Source organism: Puma concolor, chromosome A2 (assembly GCF_028749965.1).
Source record: "Puma concolor isolate L17-30 chromosome A2, mPumCon1.1.hap2, whole genome shotgun sequence".
Classification (NCBI taxonomy): Eukaryota; Metazoa; Chordata; class Mammalia; order Carnivora; family Felidae; genus Puma; species Puma concolor.
The window spans coordinates 167,538,821-167,556,968 of NC_141668.1; the positions used below are offsets into that span (position 1 = coordinate 167,538,821).

Sequence of the window (18,148 nt, forward strand, 5' to 3'; positions counted from 1 at the left end):
TTATTTTTTTAGTGTAACATTTTTAATATGATAATGCTTTTGCAAATTCTGTTTGCATCAACCCTTTTCTTGAATATAGCCTAGTAGCTGTTGAATCACAAATTAACCATCGCTTTTGCAGTCATTTTTACTCCTGTAGATCAGCACTGTCCACCAGAAATACGATGCAAGCTGCATGTCATTTTAAATTTTCTGGGAGCCCCATAAAAAAAGAGGAGGTGACATCCATTTTATCATACATTTTCTGTAACCAAATATCTCCACAATGTTATTCTTGCAACTTGTGGTAAATACGTTGAAAAAATATGCTGAAAAATATGTTGAAAAAAACCCACCATCACTCTAATGATAATGTTATAATAATCATCTATTGATATTTAAGAATAACCTATTAATATCTCGAAATTGTGAAAGATGCATTTTGCTTTTGTTTGTACTAAGCCTTTGAAATCTAGTACATATTTATGTCTGCAGAGCATCTCAAGGAGGGTGCTCACCTTTTTATTTTTAAGATTTTATTTTTATTCATAAGTCATCTCTACACTCCACATGAGCTTGAACTCATGGCCCCAGATCAAGAATCGCACCCACCACTGACTGAGCCAGTCAGTGGAAAGGCGCCCCTAGCCTTTCATTGGAAATACTTTGATCTGTATTGTAGGATTTGCAAAATGTACAGCTGAAAAGGTAGGTTGGCGTATGCAAATTGTTCCAAACATGTGTTAAAAAGTTTTCTGAGCTAGCCACATTCCAAGTGCCCAGGGACCAGAGAGAGCTCAGGCTACCATTTTGGAGGGCCCAGGTATGGACCCTTCGGGTGTGCTCGAGCCCTTCCCCCTGCACACCTACCTATGAGTAAAACTACAAGAAGAAAATGGAAACCGTACATGACAGTGACTCCCAGCTGCCACCACTATCGCTAATGTGTCACCTGTGCAATTGTTTAGCCCCTGGGCTTGCACAAACACAGGCTGAGCCTGACACAGCTCCCGCAGTGAGGGGTAAGCACTGAGAGCCTGTCCACCTCCTTCCCTTGACACTCCACTCCTGGGCAGGGATCTGCGTGGCTGACCCCTATGAGGTCACGGTGATGCAAGACTTCTTCATCGACCTGCGGCTACCCTACTCCGTCGTGCGCAACGAGCAAGTGGAGATCCGAGCCGTGCTCTACAATTACCAGGATGTTGGGGAGCTCAAGGTGGGTTCCCGGGGGGGTGGGGGCAGAGGTATGATGGAGAGCTTGGATGGTTGGGGGAGGTGGCTGTGGCACCTGCCCCCTGACTGATACTCTCTCCCTGGCAGGCGAGGGTGACCCTGCTCTACAACCCAGCCTTCTGCAGCCTGGCCACCGCAAGGAAACCATATCAGCAGATTCTGGAAATCCCAGCCAAGTCCTCAATAGCCGTGCCTTTTCTCCTCGTGCCTCTGAAGGTCGGTCTACATGAGGTGGAGGTCAAGGCTGCGGTCTACAATCGTTTCCTCATGGATGGTGTCAAGAAACCCTTGAAGGTTGTGGTGAGTCCTTGGGGGCACCTGCAGTCCCTTGTCCTTTGGGAGAGGCTCCTGTCTCACCATGCTGTCAACCCAGGTTGCAGACACTGACTCTGAGACACCAAGAGTGTCCAGTGTCCAGCTTAGGATGCTTGGGAGTCCTACAAGTTTGGAACCAAGGCCAGGATTAGGGTGAGTAAGTGCAAAACACTTACATTTTCACTCTTTCCTAGTGATGAACATTCTCAAATATAATAGGAGATCAAGTCTTCAATAAAAATAAAGCCTCATATCATCTTTCCTTAATATTTTCAAGCAAAATGTGAGATCATAAGAGCAACAGTGTTTTAATGCAATATTGTAAGGAATCAAAATTAATGCCAAAAAATCCATGATACACAAAAGATCAAAATTTTAAATAGAGACAGTGCCAAGTCAAACCACAATAGGAGCCTGAAGCTAAAGGACAAATGAAGGCACCCATCTACGTGTCTTTATTAATGGTTGAAATTGTTTAGTGGTTAATTTTCCCCCATAATGTTAAAGTCATTGAAATAACAATGAAACATTAAAAAGCAAATGATTTAGTGTGGAGGTTCCTCAAAAAATTAAAAATAGACCTACCCTATGACCCAGCAATAGCACTGCTAGGAATTTACGCAAGGGATACAGGAGTGCTGATACATAGGGACACTTGTACCCCAATGTTTATAGCAGCACTCTCAACAATAGCCAAATTATGGAAAGAGCCTAAATGTCCATCAACTGATGAATGGATAAAGAAATTGTGGTTTATATACACAATGGAGTACTACATGGCAATGAGAAAGAACGAAATATGGCCTTTTGTAGCAACGTGGATGGAACTGGAGAGTGTGATGCCAAGTGAAATAAGCCATACAGAGAAAGACAGATACCATATGGTTTCACTCTTATGTGGATCCTGAGAAACTTAACAGAAACCCATGGGGGAGGGGTAGGAAAAAAAAAAAAAAAAGAGGTTAGAATGGGAGAGAGCCAAAGCATAAGAAACTCTTAAAAACTGAGAACAAACTGAGGGTTGATGGGGGGTGGGAGGGAGGAGAGGGTGGGTGATGGGTATTGAGGAGGGCACCTTTTGGGATGAGCACTGGGTGTTGTATGGAAACCAATTTGACAATAAATTTCATATATTGAAACAAAAAAAAAAAAAAACAAAAAGGATAACAGAACTAACTCAAAAAAAAAAAGAAAAAGAAAATGATTTAAAACTGACAGTGTTATTTACAGTGAAATATCTTATTTATACCCAAACTAGAACTTATTATAATATTTCTTTCCTTAATGGAAACAAACTCTTTTTTTTTTTTTTCAGATTTTATTTTTAAGTAATCCCCACGCCCTATGTGGGACTCGAACTTACAACCCCAAGGTCAAGAATCCCATCCTCTTCCATCCAGGCAGACAGGCGCCCCCAGGAGCACAATCTTAATTATCCCTTTTATCAGGGGTCCCAGTGTGGCTCAGTGTGGCAACATGGGAAGAAACCCAAGAGGGCGCTGGAGCCTGCACAAGGCTCCCCAGAGCCAGTGTGTCCACAACTCCCAACTCTGCACCCTCTGATGCTGGTAGCTTGAAATCTACCGTGGCAGGGATATTCGCAGGATGGAAACTGCCAGTGCCACAAATCAGGATCTTTTCTTCCTGGAGAGATGGCTATCAAATGTTTACCAGCATGCCATGGAGGAGACTGGGTCTCCAAAGGAAAATGTGTGCATTAGTACCAGCTTCAAGGAGAATGTGTGATGGAAGGGCACAAACAGCAGCAGTCCAGCATGGAAGGAGAGCTTCACTTGGGACATTGATAATAAGATAGCCCCTAGTTTAACTGAGCGCTTACTAAGTGCCATGCATTGTACTCAGTACTTTATGCACATTCTTTTCTTTTAAGGACATTTGAGAGGCAGTGGGGGTAAACTGACTCCCAGTCACAGAACTAGGATGGGTGATGCCATCGTGCCCATGCCCTGCTGATCAGCTGTGTCTGTTCTTTCATTCACCTGACTTCCCCCTCCCCCATCCCATCCCAACACTGTTCAGCCTGAAGGGATCAGAGTCAACAAAACTGTAGCCGTTCACACACTGGATCCAGAAAACCGGGGCCAAAGTGAGTCAGCCACAGCAGAAGGGTTGAGACCTGGGGGTGTGGGGTAGGGGGTGAGGCAGGGCCTTGTGGGAGAGGGTGACGCCACGGGTCCCTCCCATTCCACTGGCAGACGGAGTGCAGCGAGAGGAGGTCCACGCCATAGACCTCAGTGACCAGGTACCAGACACAGATTCAGAGACCAGGATCCTCCTGCAAGGTGAGCTGCCACTGACCCTCGCCCAGGAAGGCACAGCTCTGGAGAAGGGGGCCTAATTTCTCCTAATTCTGTGTGTATATGCTACTGTGCATCCCCTGCCTCCACTACAGCTAGAACAGCAGGCCACCTCCCTGATCTGTTTTATACAGGGTTCCAGGCAGTATTTAGTTCAGCAAATAGCCTTTGATGATAGAGAAGCTTAAATGAGCAACAGTATAGTTCAAGAGCAGGAAATTCTGGAACTAATTGCCTGAGTTGGACGACTGGAGCCAGAAGGGAAAAGAAGTTCCTGGGAAAGCACCTTGTAACCTGTAAGCTGTAAGGTTTTGGGGAGAGACCCTTGGTTTTCTCATCTGTGATGGGGTGAATAATAGTACCTATATCAAAGGCTTGTTGAGAGGATTAAATGAGATACTGTATGATGTTTCTCTAGAACAGCGCCTGGCAACAGCATGAAGCATGATCTAAGTATTGGTGACGATTGCTCTGGAATTAATTTGCCACTTGTAACAAGAGGCTCAGGGAGCAGATTTCTGTGAAGCATAAGACCCCCTTCCCTACAAATGTAGACACCCTCCCCACTCCCCTACCCCCGCCTCCTACCTCCTACCATCACGTCCCCTCAGCCCCCAACTGCCCCTGACCTCTTTGGCACTGGGTGCCTGGAGCCTGGGATCGCTGGGGACAGCCCTGACCCTTCTCACCCCACCCCATGGTGGGTGAGTTGCTTGAGCCCTGTCCTCCCGCCCGGTTGCAGGGACCCCGGTGGCTCAGTTGACTGAGGATGCCATCGACGCGGAGCGACTGAAAAACCTCATTGTGATCCCCTCGGGCTGTGGGGAGCAGAACATGAAAAGCATGACGCCCACGGTCATTGCCGTCCATTACCTGGACCAAACGGACCAGTGGGACAAGTTGGGACCCACAAAGCGAAAGGAAGCCTTGCAGCTCATCGAAACCGGTGGGTCTGCCTGGGAGACCCTCTCTGCTCCAGCCACCTCCAGAGCAGGGTCCTCCCTGAGACCCAGGCCCCTTTCCAGGCCACGCCCTTCCCCTAAGCTCCTCCCCTTTCAGGATCCCTTCTTTTCAAAGACCTCCCTTGACCTTTGCCCTCTCTGAGACCCTGGGCCCCTCTGAGCCCTCTAGAACTCCCTCTCTCCCTGAGGCCCCCTTGCCCTGAACCCCCTTGAGATCCTTCGCCTCTCTGAACCCCTCTCCTCTGAGAACTCCTTCCCCTTTTAGAAGCCCCTTCCGCTCTTCTAGCAGACTTCCCTGCTCAGCCCTGAGCCCCCTCATTCCTCCCTGAACCCCTGTCTCGCCCCTCAGAGAATCCTTGTCCCCTGAGCCCCTCCACTCAGCCCCTGCTCCTCTGGAGACACTTCTGGCTTCCCTGCAGGGTACTCCCAGCAGCTGGCCTACAGACAGGACAATTCGGCCTATGCGGCCTACCTGGACAGGAAGCCCAGCACCTGGTGAGCGGTTCTGGCACCCCACTGAGCAGGCCCACCTGGGGCGTTCCAGCCAGGTGTCGCCCGAACACCCTGTGCTATGGACCTTCAGCCCACAGAGATGCGGTGCCCACCTTGAGCTACCACGTGGCCTGTGGACATTAAGCGCCCCCTGTGGCTAGGCTGGCGCCTGACTTGGGTGGGGAGGCTGGGCCAGCCTGTAGGCCCCGCCCCTCTCTGCTCATTGGTTTCCTGGAATGGCAGTCTCTGGATCCCGGAGGCGATTGGCTGAGGCTTTGTACCGCCCACAGGCTGACAGCCTACGTGGTCAAGGTCTTCTCTCTGGCTTCAAACCTCATTGCCATTCAGGCCGATGTCATCTGCGGGGCGGTCAAATGGCTGATCCTTCACAGGCAGAATCCCGACGGGGTCTTCCGGGAAGACGCGCCCGTAATGTCCCAAGCTATGACTGTAAGAAGCATGGGTTTCGGGCAAGCTGGGGGAGGGACGACTGGAGTCACAGGATAGACAGGAGAAAGGCTACCCCTTCAGCTGAGAGTGTCACTTTCCCAGTGCGAAGACCAGAGACCTTCAGAGGCTAGTGCCACACCGAAGTCCCTCCCCCTTCACTCTGAAAATATAGAACCCGTCCCAGCTGTGGTTCTCCAAATGTGGTCCCCAGGCCAGCAGCTGCATAATCACCTTCAAACTTGTTAGAAAAGTATGATCTCAATATAGACTTGAGATGCAGGAATCAGAAACTTCAGGAGTAGGGCCTAGGAATCACAGTTGCTACAACCCCCCTCCCCCTGCCATGAGGTCCTGATGCATGCATAAGGTGGAAAATCACTGCCTTAGCCTGACATTTCAGATTTCCAATCTCACACCATCCCCCTATCCCCATCACATGCCATCTGTACTGCAAAGAGCTTTGCTCTATCCAGCCATGGGGCCTTTGCACATGCTGTTCTCACTGTCTGGCATGCCAACCCTGGTCATCCCACAGGGAAATCTTTCCTGATCTCCACAACTGAGTCACACTGCCACTGTCCATTCTCAATGCCACATCCACTTCTCCTCCTGCACAGCACTCATCAATTTGTAATGATATGTCTACTGGTGAGCCAATTGGTTCATGTCTGTCTCCCCTACTAGATGGGGAGCACTGTGGGGGTTGGGGCTGGCGTCTAGTTCTTGCCCACCATCTTATCCACAGCACCAGCAACAATTGCTGAATCAATGAATACTGAAAAGTGTGGCCCACCTAGGGAGATACTGATGAGAGACTCAACCCTGCCTTGACCTGCTGACCCTACAAGAGGTTTGGTCAGCATGGGGGACACAGTGGTCATACTATCCTTGTTTCTTGCTTCCCATTCTAGGGTGGCTACCAAGAGAATGAGGAGAAGGATGTGTCCCTCACAGCCTTTGTTCTCATTGCATTGGAAGGGGCTAAAGATATTTGCAAGCAAAGGGTCAATGTAAGTGTCTGCCACCGTCTCCTTCTCGCCTCCCTACCCATGGCACATCCACCTTGGAGGGTGAGGTGTTGCATTAGGGTGATTCCCGGTCCTCCCAGTGCAATAGCAGCCACCACAGCAGCCATAATGCCCATAAAACCATAATAATTCCCAGCATTTTTTGAGCATTTAACTAAGATGCTCATCTAAGTGCTGCACATGATAAGTCCTGTAATCCTTCTAAGAGTCCGAGACGTAGGCTACTCTTCTTATCCCCAGGTTACAGAGGAGAAAACTAAGACAGAAAGAGATCAAAGAATGGGTCCTTTCTGCCTGCTTTACCCTGTCCAGAGAGTGTCAGTCAATTTCAACAAAAGCCCCCTCAGCCTGCTTTCCCCATCACTGCTACATGATCAGTGCAGCATACCTTGCTGCTTCCCTGAAGAAAAGGCACAACCCAGACCCAAGAACACATCAAGGCTACTCTCTTAGTTCAGGAGATCTTTTAGGAAATTTTCCAAGGGGCCCATGACCCCAAAAAGGAAGTGATCACAAATATTGGCTCACGGCTGTCTCTTTCCTCTGGTTTTGGTTCTGAAGCAGAGAAGCTTAGAAAGGTGGACTCCCGAGAGTCTCTGCAATTACTCCCTCTGCTTTGTCCTGGGGTTTGAGAGTGGTTTGTTTGACCTTAGCTTGCCAAGGTGGAGATCCCAGGATTTTACCTCAGGCAGCTGCCCCTCCCTTCATCGGACTCAAGATAGAGGGGACAGGGCTGTTGACTTGAGGGGCTCAGAGGGACCCAGGCCGTTCTGGGCCCAATAATTCCTCTCTCCCTGCCACCCAGCCTGGCCGGCAGAACTTGGCTGCCTTCCTTGGGGAAATAGCCAGACCAAACCTAGAGCTTTCAGATTCCCATAGGGGAAATTCTGATTGGCCCACCCGGGGTCAGGTGGTCATACCTGGACCAATCAGCTGAGGCCAGGAAGTAGGTCTTACTGAGTAAATATGGCTGCTTCCACTGTGGCCGAGTGAATGAAAGACCGAAGTTTCTGCAAAAGTCAAGAGTAGATAGAGGACAGGCAGCTGGCGGGGAAAGGATTAGTTTCTGCTGCAAGGCACCAACATTTTCTTCTACAAAATGGCAACACTATGCCTGAGTATAGCATAGGCTGTAGACCCAGATTACTGGGATGCAGATGAAGAGTGTGCTGGGATCAGTCTGTGAAAGCCAACCGTTAAACTTCCAGGACTTACACAAGCCAGTTGTTAAACACAATCATTCTTTTCAAGCAAATTATGTAAACTGACTTTAGACTAAACACTAAGCATTAAAAGCAAAGGTAAGAAACACCCAAAACTCATCACTTCCTGATTGTTTTATTACTTTCCCTCATTATCTATGACAAATCTATCCATCTCGAGGTTATGTACCTATAAGGTGGAAATGCTATCTACTTCTGTGCTACTGCCCCCCTCCCCCCAACTCTGCATTCACTGACTCCACATAGTTTGAAATTGGCCACGGTAATATTTACACCAAGAAAGTTCGCGAACGCTGCACATCATGTCTTCCTCCTTCCATCATCTCTCTGGGTCTCAATCTTGTCATTTGTGCAGTAGAGATGATGATGAAAATAATGCCAACCCCATAGGATCCTGAAGTTCAGCGATTGCCTGTGTGACTGCCATATAGTAAGTGTTAGCTGTGAAGCTGATGATTAGAGAAGAGGTTTCCCAGTGGGGTGCTGAAGCTGGGTCATGCTAGGTCATGAGTGTCTATCTGCGACACATATTCTCCCCTTTATGTTCAGGGCCATTACGTTGGTAGCTTGAAATTGCCCACAGTGGGAGCATTTACACCACAGTAATTGGCAGGCGATAAAACAGACTCCTGGCCCCCATACACACTCCGGAGAGCTGGTGCTTAAACTGTTACCAAAACACCACTGGGTATATAAACTGTCCCAGGCACATCAGAGGTACTCAGCAACGAGGCAGTTCATGGATACTAAAATATCTGGAAAACCCAAAAAAGAAAAAAAAAAAAGATTCTAAACAAATATGTCCCAAGGACAGAATCCTTCCTCATACCCAAGAATTGGCATTTGTGTGATGCTTACCAGCTCTCTGTGGTTGCAATGTCCAACTTACCAGAGAACCAATCCTCTTTCTCACAGAACCTGGAAAAGAACATCAATAAGGCAGGAGATTATATTGAATTCCACTATAGGAACCTGCGGAGGCCATATTCTGTGGCTATTGCAGGCTATGCCCTGGCCCAATTAGGCAGGCTGAAGGAAGATCTCCTCGAAAAATTTCTGAGCACAGCCAAAGGTGAGTGGCAGCCTGGTGAAGTACAAAGGAATGTATGGCCAGGGTTTGGGGGTGGTCATCTTGAGCTGGCATGTGTGGCTCTAAGCTATGCTACGATGGGCAGCTTCAGGTTGACCTGGAGTGGATGGTGCTAAGCCCTGCTGGCTGAATGGGTCTGAGGTGTCAGAATCCTCACCGTAAGCTACACAAGAAGGTAGCATCATTCATTCAACAGCTATGTTTGGAGCACTTGCTATGACACAGGAACAAGGACGTGGGCTCCGACATCAGACAGATCCGAATTCAAATCCCCCTCTGCCACATTCTCACTGTGCGACTCTGTAAAAGTCACTGACCCTCCCTGGACCTCATCTGAAGAAGATAACTTACATCATAGGTGGTTGACAAGATTGAAGGAGTAATGTAGGTAGAAGGTCTAGCATACAGTGAGAGCTCTATTCCGATGTTGTTGTCGTCATTATCTCAAGGGTAATTAGGATTAGATAAGATAATGCCATAGGGAATTTAGCACAGTGCCCAGCACACAGTGAGCACTTAATCATTGGCTCAGGTAATATACTGCATCAGGTTTGCACTCACTGATGTAACATATGTCAGTACATATACTGAGGTGGTTTAGCACAATGGAAGCTTGTTGTTGGTGGACAGCTCTCTTCCAGACAGTCATGTGGAGATCTGGGCCTCTATCTTTTCATGACTTTGCCACCACGGGGTGCTTGGGATCCACTCCATCTAAGCATAAGGGGAAATGGTCAGGTGGATTGTTTAAGGGAGGTAGACCAGGCATGGAAGGGGCCCCTAACATTGCCAGTGTCCATTCCATCATCCAGAGTTCAGTATGTGGCTGCACCTGCCTGCAAAGACATATGGGAGATGCATTGCAACTGTGTGCCCAGGAGGAGGGAGCAGTGTTTTGTTTTGTTTTTTTTTAATGTTCATTTATTTTGAAAGAGAGGGCATGAGCAGGGGAGAGGCAGAGACAGTGGGAGACAGAGAGTGCAAAGCTGGCTCTGTGCTGACAGCAGACATCCTGATGTGGGTCTTGAACTCCTGAACCGTGAGATCATGACCTGAACCAAAGTTGGAAGCTCCACCGACTGAGCCACCCAGGTGTCCCTGAGGAGGGAATGCTTTTTAATGATGATCTCTGCCACAAGTGCTTTCGTGGGCACTTGGGACATCGCAGTGAATACAGCACAGCCCCTGCCAACATGGTTCACACTCCAGTTGAGGAAACAAATGAGTAAATAGATTGCTATAGAGCATCACAGTGTTAGGACAGGACAGCACATGATGTTTTAAGAGACAGAGGGAGGGCCTCACAAACTCTTGGGGTGCCATTGAAGCTGAATTGTGCAGGATGGGATTAACCAGGAATACATAGAGGGTACAGAATGTGAAAAGGCCCAGAAAGTAAGAATGACCATGGAAAGTTTAGGGAATCTCCTATAGATCAGTGGGGCTGCAGTTGAGAATTGAAATGGAAGAGTGAATGTTAATGAAAGAAGAGAGTGAGGCAGGAGCCAGCAGATTGAGGGCCTTGGATGTCAGTCAGGACACCTGAACACCAAGAAGTCTATTGTGAGTCTTTTTCTGAGTTTTCTTGAGCCATCTCAGACTGGACTGTGCAGTGAGCATGGGGAACGGGATGGGGGGGTGGTGCATCTCTTTGCAGAGAAGACAAGTTGGGAGGAGCCTGGCAAGCGCCTCTACAACGTGGAGGCCACATCCTATGCCCTCTTGGCCCTGCTGGTGCTCAAAGACTTTGACTCTGTACGTCCCATTGCCAGCTGGCTCAATGAGCAGAGATACTACGGAGGGGGCTACGGCTCCACCCAGGCAAGTGACCCCATATCCCCCAGGCACCTGCATGCCTACCTCCTCTGGCTTCCCACTGGTCTCCCAGAGAACATGTTAACCAAGAGGGGCAGTCCTTCTGTCCCACAAGCTACAGTGGCTGTAATGGAATTGAGAGGTCAGGATTTTTTAGTTGTGAACCCAGTGGTGGAGTCCAGACTACATTCTGGATGCCCAAGCTGTGTTCTGAGCCTCCTGATATCTAGACCAGGATCTCAGTTCCACCAGCTCCCAGTGTTAGTTCATCTTACTGTGGGTTCTAGATCATGTTCTTGGACATCATCTAGGACATCACATAAGCCTCTCTGACCCAGGAGAGTGGGTTCTAGGACATGGTTTCAATAGCCTCAGTCTCCAGTTGACCCCTTTCTTCCTGGAAAGCTGCCAGTCTCTGTCCATTTGAAATCTAGAGCATATGATCAGTATCCCCAAGATCCAAATTCATTCCTTTTTTTTTTTAATTTTTTTATTTTAACGTTTATTTACTTTTGAGACAGAGAGAGACAGAGCATGAGCAGGGGAGGGGCAGAGAGAGAGGGCGACACAGAATCCAAAACAGGCTCCAGGCTCTGAGCTGCCAGCACGGAGCCCAACGCGGGGCTCAAACCCACGGACCATGAGATCATGACCTGAGCCGGAGTTGGACGCTTAACCGAATGAGCGACCCAGGCGCCCCTCCAACTTCATTCCTTTTACACAAATGGGTTCTAAACACATTCTCAGTGGCTCCGAACCTTTGTCCTAGACTCTGCCCTGGATGGGTTGTGCCATATTTTCAATGGTGCTACAGTTTCAGTCCAGTCCTATACCTACAATTTCTGGTGGATTCTAGACCTGTTCTCAGTGTGTCCAAGCTCTTGTCTAAGCCACTGTCCCTTGGAGAATCAAGAACAAGTCCTCAGTGTCTAACAACCCCTAATCTTATCCTCACCTTCTCTGGGGCAGGGGGTCCTAAGCTATAGTCCCAGTACCCCCTTCCCTCTGATCTGAGTCTCTTCCTTCCCCAGTGGGTTCTAACCACTTTCTCAGTCTCCTGGCTCACCTTCATTCTTTCTCATGGGCTCTAGGCCACCTTCATGGTGTTCCAGGCCTTGGCCCAATTCCAGAAGGATGTCCCTGACCACAAGGACCTGAACCTGGAAGTATCCATTGAACTGCCCAGCCGCAGCTCTGCCATCAGGCACACCATCCTCTGGGAATCTGCTAGCCTCCAGCGGTCAGCAGAGGTACAACTGCCTCGCCAAACGCTTGCCGTCCCCCTCCACAACAACCAGTGTTTGCCACAGGCGAGAAATAGAGCATATGACAGTAGCAACCAGGGGAAGGCTTGGTTCCCAAATCCTCTCTCTTCTCTCCCTGCTCCCTGCAGACCAAGAAAAATGAGGATTTCGTAGTAACAGCTAAGGGGAAGGGACAAGGCACCTTGTCGGTAAGGAACAGGAACACATACCAGCTTGGCCCGCCTTCTCTCAGCCCCTCTGACCCCAAGGGACCCTCTTCTCAACTCAAGTGGGCTGACACTGCATTGCCCTGTGATCTCACCAGGTGGTGACAATGTACCATGCCAAGCTCAAAAGCAACCACACCTGCAAGAACTTTGACCTCAAGATTAATGTACGACGAGCTCCTGAAGATGGTAAAAGAGTTAAGACCCTACCTGTTACCCTTCCCCCGCCCTCATTCTAATGTCTGCCTCCTTCCTGAGTTGGGACCCAGGGACACCCCCCTCCCACTTTTCTGTCTGTGTTTCTAGTCAAGAGGCCTCAGGAAGCCCTGGACACCATGATCCTTGACATCTGTACCAGGTAAGTGATGGGTCACTGGGGGTCATCTTGGCCATTCCTCTGTCTATAGCAAGACTTCTCCTTTCCATGGCCTAATCCTTTCTAAGAGCATATTGTGCATCTGGTATTGTCTGAAGTACCTGCCAGGAGGTGGGTACCCCAGGCAGTCCTCACCTTGCATTGGCAGTCCAACACGAGCGATGGCCCCATAACCTGAAATTATTCAAGCAGTGTCAACAAATCAGTGGGGGAAGTTGCCATTGTTGCATGACCTTTAAAGCGTTTTATCACAGCTTCAGAACCCTCAAACTGCCAGTTAGGAAGGTACAGAGAAATGGAAATTACAGTAACATGAGAATTTGTTTAGCATGCTGTAAACTACAACATTAGAACATGGAGATAACAAGCAATTCTTGTTCTCCTTTGTAAAACACTTACCAAAAGTGCTGTGGGTCTTCCTTCTGTTGTGTCACCTGGGGTAGGGATTGAGCAGGCATCTTTCCTATGACATAGTGAACTGTCACGCTCCCTTCTAACTTAGGTCACCTTCCAACTCTAATCTTTTGAGCGGCCGATGTCACAAGACAGCCGGTCGGTCCCTCCAATGGCAGCAAGGGTGACATTCCCACAGTCTGCTGTTCCTTCTCTAACTCCGTTTCTGTGCTTTCAAATTTTACCTCCAGTGTCTTCATTTCTCTGCTGCCTTTCATCTTGGCTGGCAGATCCCTCTGCCAGTTGACCAGTTTTGTGAGACGTCATGCGGCTTATCCCTGGGAGATAAGGAAGTACCACAACCACAGGCCTTGCTGTCTGTGCATGAACTGCTCAGTGACCCATCACAGACAGACTTCGAAAGGAATGACGTGATTGGTCACTGACCGTGATGCGTGTCTGTGATTTGCACAATGATTGGTGGACTCGAGATCCAGAGACAAGATTTGTATTCGTACTTTATGCAATTACGACTACTGTACCCTGGTGCTGGGGGCCTGGCGTTATTGAGCTAGGCCATGGTAACATTTTCTCGTCTGCATTTTCTGGACGAATTGAGGCATGGAGAGGTCAAGTGACTCATCAAATGTCATATGGAGCTGGGATTTGAACCCATGCAAAGGGGCTCCAGAGCCTGAGCTTTTAGTCACCTTGACCATGACACTGCCTTTCCTTTATTCCATTTGGGGAGTGTTTCCCACAATCTAATATCCTTCTGTGCTGCTGTGTGGGAACCAGTAACCCCAGTCTCTGACCAGACCCCCTTGTGCAGACACTGTGCCCCAGGGCTGACCCTACCCTGGGACCCAAGTGCCCTCTCCCTGCCCTATTCAGGTACCTGGGAGACCAGGATGCTACCATGTCGATCCTGGATGTATCCATGATGACTGGCTTTTCTCCTGACACTGGTGATCTTGACCTGGTATGAAGAGCTTGGGCTTGGGGGCTGGGTCAGAGGGCAGAGGCCTCAGGAAGATATTCATAAGTCTTACCCTTCCCCAGTTGAGCAACGGCATTGACAGATACATCTCTATGTACGAGCTGAACAAGGCCTTCTCAAATAAGAACACCGTCACCATCTACCTGGACAAGGTAAGGCTTCCAATGGGGATCTGACATCTACCAGGCAGGCCTCCTTCTGGGCCACACCAGGCCCAGTCTAGGAGGTGAGGGGTCTCTGCTGCTGGGTGGTGGAGGGAAGGGGCATAAAAAGAAGGTGGACAACCCAGGTCCTCTCATCTTTTCTAAGCAGCTTACCTTCTGACCAGTCTCATTTCAACCTCATTTTATACTTGCTTCCTCCAACTTCTTCTCATCATAGTCCTAAACAACTTTTGAAGGGAGCCACTTGGGTTTAAAAAATAAAGTGCTCAGTGCTGAAAAGCATTCCCCTTGCTCCGCACCCCCTGGGTTTTCTCTCTCCGTGTTTGCTCTCCATCTGACTTTCTGTCACTGCCTTCCTCTCTAACATTGACTTGAGCTTCCTCCTCTCCCCTACTTACATCTTCCCATTTCCCTATCCTCACATGCCCCCTGCTAACTTCCAAAATTCCCAAAGTCCCCTCACCCCATATTAGTCAGCATAAGTAACACTAGCTGCTGTAATAAGCCTCTCAAGAATATGAGGGTCCCAACACAAGAGTCTTGTGCCTCCCACTCAGGTAAAGTCCAGCTGGGAGGCTAAGGGAAGGGTTTTATGCTCCACACACTAAGTCAGGGATCCGCTCACATTCCTTCTTGGGACTCTGAGATCCCTAGGATCTTACAGTCCTCTCTGGACCCCTCCTCTCTGGAAGAAAAGAGGATTGTGCATGAGCTAGTGGTTGACGTTTTCTTGTACTGGACTTTTTGTGCACTTAAATTTTTATAGGATTCCAACCTTACAGGGAAATTGCAGAGCAGTAAAACACAGTTCCATATACTCTCTACCCAACTTCATTAAGTGCTAGCCTGTTCCTCCAAGTACACCTGTCTATGCATATTTATTTCTGTTTCTCTCTCTCTCCCTTTCTTTGTCTTTATTTTTTCAGCTTGAATGGGGTATCATTGACATATAAAATTGTGTAAGTTTAAGGTGCATAACATAATGATTTGATGTATGTGTATATTGGGAAATGATCACCACCATAAGTTTACTTAACACATTTATTACTTCACATAGTTTTAATGCATGCGCGCGCGCGCGCGTGTGTGTGTGTGTGTGTGTGATGAGAACTTTTAAGATCTACCCTCTCAATAAGTTTTTCTTTTCAGTTTTCTAATGTTTATTTATTTTGAGAGAGACAGAGAACACAAGCAGGGGAGGGGCAGAGAGAAGTAAAGACAGAATCCCAAGAAGGATCTGTGCTGTCAGAGCAGAGCCCAATGTGGGGCTCAAAGTCACAAACCCATGATCATGACCTGACCTGAGATAAAGAGTCGGATATTTAACCAACTATGCCCTCCTGGTGCCATCCCATAACAACTTTTAAATATAGCATTCAGTACCATTAACCATGGATGTTTTTATGGGCAGAGACAGCAGTCCGGTGGCCAGAACGGATCAATCACATGGCCACACTGAACTAGGAAAGGAAGCTGACAGGGATAATGTAGCTGTGAGCCTTGGAGAAGTGGAAAATGGCTGTGTTGAAGTGCTCATCAGTCTTTTGGTGGAGACTCCTGCTCCCTCACTTTCTCCACCACTGTCTCAACCCCCAGGACCCTATGCTGGGCTCCGTTACGTGTGGCCCCACCGACCAGCCTCCTCCTTCCCCCCAGATCTCACATGACCTCTCGCCCCACTGACCAGCCTCCTCCTTCCCCCCAGATCTCACATGACCTGTCGCCCCACTGACCAGCCTCCTCCTTCCCCCCAGATCTTACATGACCTCTCGCCCCACTGACCAGCCTCCTCCTTCCCCCCAGATCTCACATGACCAGGAGGACTGTCTGACCTTCAAAGTGCACCAGTACTTCAACGTGGGGCTTATCCAGCCTGGGTCGGTCAAGGTGTACTCCTATTACAACCTGGGTGAGCAGCCCACCTAGGGTCTGGGGGGCCTGGGGGGCCTGAGGGTCCAAGGGATCCGTGCGAGGCGGGGGCCTGAGGGTCCCAGGGTTGGGGACCTGGCCTCTCCAGGTCTGAGGGACTGGAGTTGGGAATCCAAGCCCCTGGGTCTCTGGGCTGGAGGCCCTAGCCCTCTGACACCTCCCTGCCCTCTGCCCACAGATGAGAATTGCATCCGGTTCTACCACCCAGACAAAGAAGACGGGTTGCTGAGCAAGCTCTGTCACAAAGACATGTGCCGCTGTGCTGAGGGTGGGTGCAGAGAAGCCAGGAAGGGTGGACACACACCCCTGGATCCTCCTTCCATGGGGGTGGCCCAAGGGGACTCTGAAAGCCCACACCCAGTGGACACCCACACGGACCCAGGGGCGGGGGGCCCTGGACAACGCGTGTAATACAACCATGTCCCCCACTCATCCACCACACAGAGAACTGCTTCATGCACCCGATGGATGAAAAGATCACCCTGGACGACCGTCTGGACAAGGCCTGTGAACCAGGAGTAGACTACGGTGAGTGGGCACGTGCATGTGGGTGCCTGGGTGCGTGACACTGTGTGGCCATGGCTGTGTGTGTGACTGGCTATGAGTGCCCCTGGCTGCATATGGCCTGTATACGTCAGGCTGTGGTTGCAGCCAATGTGTGTGTGGGTGTAAATGTGTTATGAGGGGCCATGAGTGCATGGGGAGCCACGCTAATGTGTCGGCCGGGTGTGCAGCCAGTGTGAGAGCAGATATGGTCGTCTGCCCGTTGTGTGTGTGACATTGTAGTCGTGCCAAGCCATGGAGATGAGAGACAGTGCTTGTGGGGGATAGTGGATGGGAGGTTATGCATAGGACTCCACTATGGTGAGTGTAATTGTGCACATGGCCGTGTGTGGCTGTGTGACGTGGTGGTTGTGGGAACACATTTGGCAGGTGTGTTACTGGGGGGCAGGGACTGTTGCACATGTGGCTGTGACCCTGCATGTGTCTCCTTGGGGACGCCATATGCCCAGGTACACCTGCAGCTGAGGGTCCCCGCAGCCCCCCTTGCCCGTGACCCCACCGTCCTTCCCCTCCTCCCCCATCAGTGTACAAGACCAGGCTTCTCAAGAAGGAGCTGTCAGAAGACTTTGATGATTACGTAATGGTCGTCGAGCAGATCATCAAATCAGGTCAGCCCTGCAGTCTGTGCTCTGTCTTTCCACTTCCTTCTTGCTGGTTCCCTGCCCTCCCCCACTCAGCGTCCCTGTCCGTCCCTTCCAGGCTCTGATGAGGTGCAGGTTGGACAGGAGCGCAGGTTCATCAGCCACATCAAGTGCAGAGAAGCCCTGAAGCTGCAGGAGGGGAAACACTACCTCATGTGGGGCATGTCCGCCGACCTGTGGGGAGAGAAACCCAAGTGAGTGTCAGCCCTGTGCATGCCCCACACCCCGCAGTGAGTCGCCCCTTCCCATGCTTTCCCTGCCCTGATCCTGACCTGTTGCCATCCCTCAGCATCAAGTATGTCATCGGGAAGGACACCTGGCTGGAAGGGTGGCCAGAGGCTGATGAATGCCAGGATGAGGAGAATGAGAAGCTGTGTCAAGACCTGGCCAACTTCACTGAGAACATGGTTGTCTTTGGCTGTCCCAACTGACCCCTGCCCACAGTCCCCACAATAAAGCTTCTCTGAGAGTTCATGTGTCTCCCAAAGTCGGAAGGTCTCGGAGAGGGAGGAAGAGGCAGCTGTGATCCCCTGCTTCCTCCCCTGCAACTCCTTCCTCCCTGTGGATCACCTGCACGTTTGCTTCCTCCCCCGGGGAGCCCGTGCCCACATGCACCTGCACTGCACCTGCACGTAGTCTGAAGTGAGCCTGCGTTTGCGCCAAGTGCTCACCTACTTGCTTTCTTTCCACCTGCATCGTGAC

The 18,148-nt window shown here is 49.7% G+C and overlaps 1 protein-coding gene across 1 annotated transcript in view; it reads left to right on the forward strand.

Annotated features, from left to right (window-relative positions):
- LOC147583832 (complement C3-like) overlaps nucleotides 1-17,918 on the forward strand; it is a 39,999-nt gene extending 22,081 nt beyond the window's left edge. Inside the window, exons 20-41 of the mRNA XM_086699299.1 lie at nucleotides 1,056-1,198; nucleotides 1,303-1,515; nucleotides 3,571-3,637; nucleotides 3,747-3,833; nucleotides 4,591-4,794; nucleotides 5,230-5,305; nucleotides 5,593-5,752; nucleotides 6,664-6,762; nucleotides 8,919-9,075; nucleotides 10,751-10,914; nucleotides 12,000-12,158; nucleotides 12,302-12,361; nucleotides 12,478-12,568; nucleotides 12,686-12,737; nucleotides 14,043-14,130; nucleotides 14,211-14,300; nucleotides 16,116-16,221; nucleotides 16,420-16,509; nucleotides 16,686-16,769; nucleotides 17,330-17,413; nucleotides 17,505-17,640; nucleotides 17,736-17,918. Coding sequence (XP_086555425.1) covers nucleotides 1,056-1,198; nucleotides 1,303-1,515; nucleotides 3,571-3,637; nucleotides 3,747-3,833; nucleotides 4,591-4,794; nucleotides 5,230-5,305; nucleotides 5,593-5,752; nucleotides 6,664-6,762; nucleotides 8,919-9,075; nucleotides 10,751-10,914; nucleotides 12,000-12,158; nucleotides 12,302-12,361; nucleotides 12,478-12,568; nucleotides 12,686-12,737; nucleotides 14,043-14,130; nucleotides 14,211-14,300; nucleotides 16,116-16,221; nucleotides 16,420-16,509; nucleotides 16,686-16,769; nucleotides 17,330-17,413; nucleotides 17,505-17,640; nucleotides 17,736-17,877 — 2,552 coding nt within the window. The 3' untranslated portion in view covers nucleotides 17,878-17,918. The remainder of the gene's footprint in view (nucleotides 1-1,055; nucleotides 1,199-1,302; nucleotides 1,516-3,570; nucleotides 3,638-3,746; nucleotides 3,834-4,590; nucleotides 4,795-5,229; nucleotides 5,306-5,592; nucleotides 5,753-6,663; nucleotides 6,763-8,918; nucleotides 9,076-10,750; nucleotides 10,915-11,999; nucleotides 12,159-12,301; nucleotides 12,362-12,477; nucleotides 12,569-12,685; nucleotides 12,738-14,042; nucleotides 14,131-14,210; nucleotides 14,301-16,115; nucleotides 16,222-16,419; nucleotides 16,510-16,685; nucleotides 16,770-17,329; nucleotides 17,414-17,504; nucleotides 17,641-17,735) is intronic.
- Nucleotides 17,919-18,148: the final 230 nt, after the last annotated feature.